General features: G+C 51.0%; 1 protein-coding gene across 1 annotated transcript in view; it reads left to right on the top strand.

Annotated features, from left to right (window-relative positions):
- Positions 1-216: 216 nt before the first annotated feature.
- LOC105525710 overlaps positions 217-8,199 on the top strand; it is a 126,076-nt gene continuing 118,093 nt past the window's right edge. Inside the window, exons 1-7 of the mRNA XM_011961438.1 lie at positions 217-260; positions 444-497; positions 1,075-1,202; positions 1,825-1,985; positions 4,952-5,022; positions 7,628-7,793; positions 7,871-7,942. Coding sequence (XP_011816828.1) covers positions 217-260; positions 444-497; positions 1,075-1,202; positions 1,825-1,985; positions 4,952-5,022; positions 7,628-7,793; positions 7,871-7,942 — 696 coding nt within the window. The remainder of the gene's footprint in view (positions 261-443; positions 498-1,074; positions 1,203-1,824; positions 1,986-4,951; positions 5,023-7,627; positions 7,794-7,870; positions 7,943-8,199) is intronic.

The following is an 8,199-nucleotide window of genomic DNA, read 5'->3' as shown; positions in this document are numbered from 1 at the left end:
GGGGTGGGGGTGGGTGGATGGATGGATGGATAGGAGTGGGGAGCTGGTGGGAGTATGGATGGGAGTGGGGATGGGTAGATGGATTGATGCATGGGAGGAGTGGAGACCTGCATTTGTTGATGGAATTGGTAGAGCCTGCTGACATATTGGAATCAGGTGGTGGATGATGAGGAGTGCTTCCACACGAATGATTGCCAACTTGACCTATCAGGGATAATGGTGCCAGTACCCAAGATGGGCAAGAGCAAAGTGGACAAAGGGTAGGGAAATCGCTTCCAGTCTTCATGGCCCTCCCTCCCCTGAGGACATTTCGCAAAGTCTGGGGAGAGCTAGCATTATCACTTCTCATCTTCTTCCTGGAGTAAGGTCAGTGACCCATACTGTGGGGCTATCCCGTGCCTCTTTCTGGCCTTACTCTGGTTCCATCTGATTTGTGATTTCAGAAATTCCAGATTCGCAGGTGGGGCAGGCGGCCTCCTGCATGACTCCGTGCACAGGTGAGTGATTCTCTCAGGACGCCTGATCACACCTCTCATGACCAGAAGCCTGAGCCGCCCGGTACAGGGCCTGATGAGGGTGAAGCTGTAAGCTGGGATTAGAGACAGCCCCAGAGGGCCCCAGCTATGTTCCCAAAGGTACCAGTTGGGAGGACCAAGGCCAGTTCTGCAAAGGCCAAGTTAGAGAAATGAATAGCAAGCTGAAAGTAAAATGCCTTAAGCCATCCCAGCCCCCAAGGCTTTTTCCTCATACCCGTGGGCCCCAGGTGGAATAAATGTCTTTGGTCAGGTGATGGCATTTGCATTTTGGAGTGGAGCAGATGAAAGAGCCTTGGGAACAAATTCTTTGGAAAGAGAGAAGCATTTTAGGAATATGAGGTGTGGTTCTGTCTCAAGGAAATTGACATGAAAATGTCAGTTCAATCACAAGCCATGGGGAGGGGTGAGATGTTATACTTACGTTTCACACTTGATCCCCTGGCATCAATAGAAGGTTAGAGATTTGGCTCGAGGATTGCAGACTTCTCTGTTCCCTAAATCGGCTCTTCCCCAGAGCAGTTACTCTCCTCATCCCCAGATTCCCCCCAGGGCTGGCTAGCTTTACAGCTTTGTCTTCCATAGACAGGATAACAACCGCCACCACCTTCTCCCCCACCCTGTCCCCACAGCACCCCCAGCACCACTTGATATCCATCAAGGTGATAGGTGAGTGGTCAGACTCCCAAGGGTAGAATCCCAGCTGTGTGACTTTGTGTAAGTTAGTTAACCTCTCTGAGCCTTGGTTTATTCCTCTGTAAAATGGAGAAAATAGAGTATTCACCTCAGTCAGTTATGAGGCTTAAATGAATTACTGTAGATGGATGCTTTTCAACTGGGGTGATTGTCGTCCTCCCTCCCCTGGGGACATTTTGCAAAGTCTGGGGACATTTTTCATTGTCACAACTGGCCTGTGTTACTGGCATCTGGTGGGTAAAGGTCGGGGATGCTGCTAAATTTCCTGACAACACACAGGACAGCCCTCACAAATAGAATTCTCTGGCCCCAACTATTAATAGCGCCCAGGCAGAGAAACCTTGATATTAGAAGAAGGCCTAGCCCATGATGACACTGGCTAGCACTTACTGAGCACTTACTGTTACTATCTTTATTTTCTTTTTCACCCTTATGAGGGTATGCAGCTACCCAACCTTTCCCCAAGCTGGGAACAGGCAGCTCAGAGCCCAGATGGAGAGAGAAAGGCGTGAACAAGGATGCCCGTAGGTGGAGTTGGGATCCCAAAGGGCTGCAGATTGTCCAGGTGACATTGCTGTCTCTCTGTGCCCTTCAGGGTCAGCTGGGCCCCACCTCCCTGTGGGCACCAGATACACCTATCACTTTTCCACCAACACCAGTACCAGCCTGCAGGAGGTCCCGGTGGAGGACAGTGGCCTTGGCCTCCAAGGCTTGGCTGTCCTTGATGTGCTTGGCCCATGTCAGATGGCTTTATGGGTGAGTGTCTTTGGGCAACCGGGAGATCATGTTGACACTGGGGAGGACTAAGAGGAAGCCACAGCCCCTCACCTCTGATTTCCAATTTGCTTAATCAACAGAGGAACTTTCTGAGGAATCTTACATTTGGCAAGTGACGACCCTTGAGAGGAATGTGGGAAAATGGTGCAATTTTGGTTGTAAGAGGTGCCACAGAGGGCCCAATGGGGGAATAGCAAAGGTTAAGGAAGGAATATTTTTAGGGCAGGTTGGGGGAGTTCCTTGGAGTGAGAAGAGCCATAGAAGGGGGACATACTGTGCCCTAGGGGTGGACTGAGAACCATGTCTGCAAGTCCAAGTGTGTGCAAAGTCAAACCAAGTAAAGGCCTTTGGACAAAGGAATAGATGGGGTGGAAGTCTACTCCCAGGAAAGCCTGCCCTGGCCTGTTTTCTTCTGGACACTGGCCTTGAAGTACCTAGGTCCACAGGCTCAGGTTACAGGCAAACACTAAGGTCCAGTGGTGTTAGTCCTGAGTTAAGGCAGAATTATGTGCTAGGCCCCCTTGGTCGTTGCAGATTTCTTTTCATGAAGATTTTCTGGAAGCTCCTCAATGTTTTTGCAAGCAGAAGTGCTTGCTCATTTGCCTCTGTTCCATTTCTGATAACCCTCATATTTTTCCTGGATAAACCCTCTTAACCCACATAAAAGGCCTTTTAGTTTTTGTTGGAGTCTCATCTTGTATTGTGATGCATTTCTGTACTGACTGGAGTGCTTGCTAACAAGAGTTTCTCAAAACTGTTTTGTTGTATTTTCATGTAGACCACAGGATGAGTCTTTGATGGAGTGGCCCTGAGCTGCCTCTGAATTCTTAGGGTGTCCAGTATGTCAGAGCTACTGCTTTATTAGTCTTTGCTATCCTTTCACACCCTTCAAAACACTTGTGGTTGTTTTTATCTGTAGGGCCAGTTTTCACAAAGCGAATTATGTTCTGTTGCGGTTTTATTCATTTGTTTGCTTTAAGCATTTAAGAAAAGCTGCCGACTGGTGCGGTGGCTCATGCGTATAATCCCAGCACTTTGGGAGGCCGAGGTGGGTGGATCACCTGAGGTCGGGAGTTCGAGACCAGCCTGACCAGCATGGAGAAACCCCGTCTATACTGAAAATACAACATTAGCTGGGGGTGGTGGCACATACCTGTAATCCCAGCTACTAGGGAGGCTGAGGCAGGAGAATATCTTGAACCTAGGAGGCGGAGGTTGTGGTGAGCCGAGATCACGCCATTGCACTCCAGCCTGGGCAACAAGAGCAAAACTCTGTCTCAAAAGAAAAGCTGCCAATGTCAAATGTTGGCAAGGGTATAAAGAACTGGTGTGTTTCAAAGATTCTAGGGGAAAATGGAAATTTTCTGGCCCCTTGGGAGTTTAATTAATATACTTTTAGAGAAAAAAGTGTAAAAATCACAAATCTTCAAAACAAGGAATTTTCATAAACCAAACACCTATGTCGTGATCACCAGAGCAAGAAACAAAATATAACCCCCAGAGCCTCCTTCATCCTTCTTCTTGGTCACTTCTCACAAGGGTACAGCTTTTTTTTTTTTTTTTGAGATGGAGTCCTGCTCTGTCGCCCAGGCTGGAGTGCAGAAGCACAATCTCAACTCACTACAACCTCCACCTCCGAATCAAGCGATTCTCCTGCATCAGCCTCCTGACTAGCTGAGATTACTGGTGTTGCGTGGTGTGCACCACCACGCCTGGCAAATTTTTGTACTTTTAGTAGATACAGGATTTTACCATGTTGGCCAGGCTGGTCTTAAACTCCTGACCTCAAGTGATATGCCCAGCTCGGCCTCCCAAAGTGCTGGGATTACAGGCATGAGCCACTGTGCCCAGCCTGCCTTTTTTATTTCTATCACCGTAGATGAGTTTTGCCTGTCTTTGAACTTCTCTCTAATGGAATTGTACAGGATGTTTTCCTTTGTGTCTGGTTTATTTTTATTTTTTTAACTGTGATTAGAACATAATATGGGATACACCATTACAACCATCTTAAGTCTGTAATTCAGTGGCATTAAATACTGTCAAATTGTTGTACAACCATCACCACCCTCCATCTCTGGAACTTCTTCATCATCCTAAACAGAAGCTCTGTACAGATTGAACAGTAACTTCCAATTCCTGCCCTGCAGGATCTGGTCACCTCTGTTCTGCTTTCTGTCTGTATGAACTTGCCTGTTTTTAGGTACCTCATGTAAGTGGAATCACATAATGTGTGTCTTTTGTGTCTGGCTTCTTTCACTTTAACATAACATTTTCAAGATTCCTCTGCATTGTAGGATGTAGCAGAACTTCATCCTTTAAAAATTATTTTTCGTTTATTTTAAAAAATAGAGATGGGGTTTCACCATGTTGGCCAGGCTGGTCTCGAACTCCTGACCTCAAGTGATCCACCCAACTCAGCCTCCCGAAGTGCTGGGATTGCAGGTGTGAGCCATCAAGGCTGGCTCTGTTAAATTTAAACAGTGAAATCAGTTATTTTAGGGAGGATATTTTCCATTTTTAGAAAGTGTACCTTGTTTTGCAACCCCGTCCCCCCGCCACCACGCACACACACGCCCCGTGGTGACACTGGGATATCCAAGTCTTCATCGTGGGCAAAGCCTTTGTCTGCTCTATGATGTAACACATTCTTGTTGGTACTGTATAGTCCTATGAATCCCTCAACCACACTTCCAGTGTCTTTTTGGGCAAAATGAGAACTTTCCAAACCTTTAGCAGGGAGCTGTAGGTACTTGACTATTTCAGTGAGACATTCAGCCTTAACCACCCAGGCTTTGTACCTGGTCAAGGGAGGGGTCTCTCTGCCTTGCCCCCAATATGGGTTCATGTATCCTCCTGGGCCCTAGAACTGCTCTGTGGGTGGGGTGCTGGTGAGGTCCTGGGGTATCCCAGGAGAGATCACCCACTCATGGTGCTTTCCGCTTCAGCTCCAAGACTTCCAGGTGACATCCATCCTGGGGGCCAAGGTGGAGCTTCTGAAGGAGTCGGAGAGCCTGAGGTAAGACACTTGGCCATGGGGCTGGGACCTGCTCACGATGGGCTGGAGGGGTGAGCCCTCTACCATCTTTCAACCACTGTCGGGCTCTGGGTGCCCTGAACTAGATGAGGACAACAGGTTAGGGTGACCCCTCTGCAGGAAAGAGATGCCATCTTGGACTGAAGTTCAAACAAGTTCCTGTATTTATGTTGACCTTGTCAAGCACCGATGAAGACCGCTGGGGTTTTGCATTCATGTAGAAGCCTTGGGTGACTCCAGAGAGCCGTAGGGGCTCTTCTCTTACCTGGTGGGAGGAACTCATCCTGTAGTTCTGCCTGTCACCCCCAGCATGTCCAGATTTCACACCTGCCGATCACCCCTTGGGCATCGTTGTTGAGTGTGTTCTGGAAGCCTCCGGCTAATGGAACTGCTGGGCCCATGGAGGTCTGGCCTTTTCCCCTCCCCCACTCTGCTGAGACTGCATCCTCTCCCACCCCAAGCTAAGCCCCTCTTTTGTGACCCAGCCAAGCCTGGGATTCTCTCTGTGGCTCGTTTCCCAGGCCTCCCAGACAGTGGCCTTGGTGGCTTGAAAGCTCAGAGCGGCCGCCAGGCTGAAGACATCTCCTTCTCTGCAGATTCCTCTTCCGTTTTTGTTGCAAATTCATTTGTTAAGAAATAAAGCCTTTGTCTAGGGATACCAGGATGGGGGATGCTGCTGAGGGACAGACAGATCCTCACTGAAAGGCAAGGGGAGGGTCTCCTCCAAGGGGACTATTGTCCCCCAGCTCCTCATCAGAAATGCTAAGTCAGCGAGGCCAGGGGTTGTCACTTCCTGGAGGCCAGACTGACACTTGCTATTCTGGGAGTGGCGGGCACCATTAGCATTTCTGTCCATCAGGGCCTGAGACCCAGGGGATTGCCTGAGGAAGACCCCCAGGCTTTAATTGGAGCTGGAGAGTGACAGCTGCCCCCCTGGAAAGTAGAAGTGGGGGCACATCTGTTCCCCAGGGTTTTGTCTTGCTAGCCTGTAGGGTCTGGGGACTTGGCAGTTTCCCCTTCATCTGGGAGCATCTCTGTCTTCCACCTCCACGCAGGGAAGGAGGACTGCACCACCCCTCACCTCCCACCTTCCCCATCCCTTCACTCTGCAGATACCACACCCAGGCACCTGTCTGCCAGGGGAAGGGCAGGCAGGAGGAGCACTGGGCTGAATTCTGGTGCCAGCTCCTCCCCTGACTCACTGTGTGATATCCCTTGGGACCTCATTTCTTTGTCTCAACAATGACAGAGTCTCAAGTCACTTCCAGTTCAGAGTTTCTGCAGCCTGTGACTGCAGAGCCAGCCTGCCTGGGTTCAAATCCCACCTGGAGCCCTGAGCAAGACACTGCATTGCTCTGAGCCTGTTTCCTTATCTGGAATGTGGATAGAGGGATGATAATTACCTCCCTGGTGGGATCTGTAGGGGAGGGAAAGGCTCCCTCTACCTTCCTGGGTTAAATGCTGTGTCTAGAAATGAACTGACATTAGGAGAAGAGGTAGGTGGATTTTTTTTATACACACAGGGACATCGTGGAATGAAAGAGCGACGGCCTCCCAGAGTAGTGAGACTTGGGAGCTTATATAGCATTTTCATGGGGGAAGGGGGAGGAGAGGGAGGAAGGCAAGTTAGAGGGGAGTAGATGATTCCTAGGAAAGAGGAAGAAGAGACAGGAGATGTGCTACTGTAGGATGAAGTTTGGGTGTGGTGTTGACTTGCACCATCCTCTCTCAGGGTGAGAGCTGCTCTCCCCAGGTGGATGAAACTCCCTGGAGGGGACTGATGACAATTACGTTCCTTTTGGGGGATCTATCTTTACGCAGAAGAGGGGAGTTCAGAGAAAGCCTCTCCCCACGTTTGCTGTTTCTCAACAAATACAGTCTTCGGTTCAAAGTAGACAAGAGGCTGGGGTGCAGTGGCTTATGACTGTAATGCCAGCGCTTTGGGAGGCTGAGGCTGGAGGATTGCTTGAGCGCAGGAGTTTGAGATCATCCTGTGCAACATAGCAGGAACCTAGCTCTACAAAAAGTTTAAAAATGAGCTGGGCGTGGTGGCCGCATGTCTGTGGTCCCAGCCCTGTCATCCCAGCCACTCGGGAGGCTGAGGCAGAAGGATTGTTGAAGCCTACAAGTTCGAGGCTGCAGTGAGCTGTGATCGCGCCACTGTAATCCAGCCTGGGCAACAGAGTGAGACTGGTCCACAAAAAAGTCAGTATACCCAAGTGGCATATTTTGGGGTGGCACATCCAGAACACCTTCAGCTCTTTCTTGGGATTAAGTGAGGCGTTTTGGAAAGCAGGCAGCTTTCCGAAGCTTGGGGTCTCAGCCTTTTATTCTTTGACGCTTGTCTCCCACAGCTGTCCATTTGTCCTGGGGGTGAAAAGGCTGGGGTGGCTCGGAGCACAGTTGGCTGCCCCAGAGCCCAGCTGCAGAAGGAAGAAAGGCTATCTGGTGGGGGGATGTGGGGTTTTCTGGGAGCTTCCCATGGGGGCTGACCTGTAGGAGGGCAGGGATGCTGTGGCCTCTGGCAGTCAGCAGGTGGCTTGGGGCACTGGAGGGTGCCGCTTGACCCCTGTCTGCCCTCCTGCAGTGCCGCCCTGGGCCGAAACCCACTCCACTTCATCCAGAACTCTGGGCATGTGGCCCACCTGTGTCCCCACCCTGCTGAGCCACGCTGGGTGCTGAACGTGAAGCGTGCTGTGCTGAGCCTCCTGCAGGGCCACCCGGGGGCCCACAGCCCCAACACCCTCGATGAGGTGAGGCCAGGAGATGGGACAGGAGTGGGGGTGGGGATGGCCGGAAGGCTGACCTGTCTCCCACCCTGTCCACCCAGGTGGACATCCTGGGCCGATGTCCCACCACATACCAGCGCCGTGGGGACTGGCTACACAAGACCAAGGACCTGGCACAGTGCTCTCTGCGCAGGGGACGCTCCTCGCTGCATTCTTAGGCCCTGCCTGGAGTGGCTGTGAGTGCTGGGCTGGGCCCCTGACTGCTATTCTCTTAGATCCTCGTCTTCCTCCTCCTCCCCCCTCCCGCCTCCCTCCTCCTCCTCCTCTTCCCTCCTCTCCTCCTTCTTTCTCCTCCTCCCTCCTCCCCTCCTTCCTCTTCCCCTTCCCTCCTCCCTTCCTCCCCTCAGTCCTCTTCCCCTTCCCTCCTCCC

Source organism: Colobus angolensis, unplaced genomic scaffold (genome assembly GCF_000951035.1).
Source record: "Colobus angolensis palliatus isolate OR3802 unplaced genomic scaffold, Cang.pa_1.0 Scaffold55, whole genome shotgun sequence".
Taxonomy (NCBI): Eukaryota; Metazoa; Chordata; class Mammalia; order Primates; family Cercopithecidae; genus Colobus; species Colobus angolensis.
Note: the sequence above shows the minus strand (reverse complement) of the source record. Positions and strands in the feature narration are given on the sequence as shown.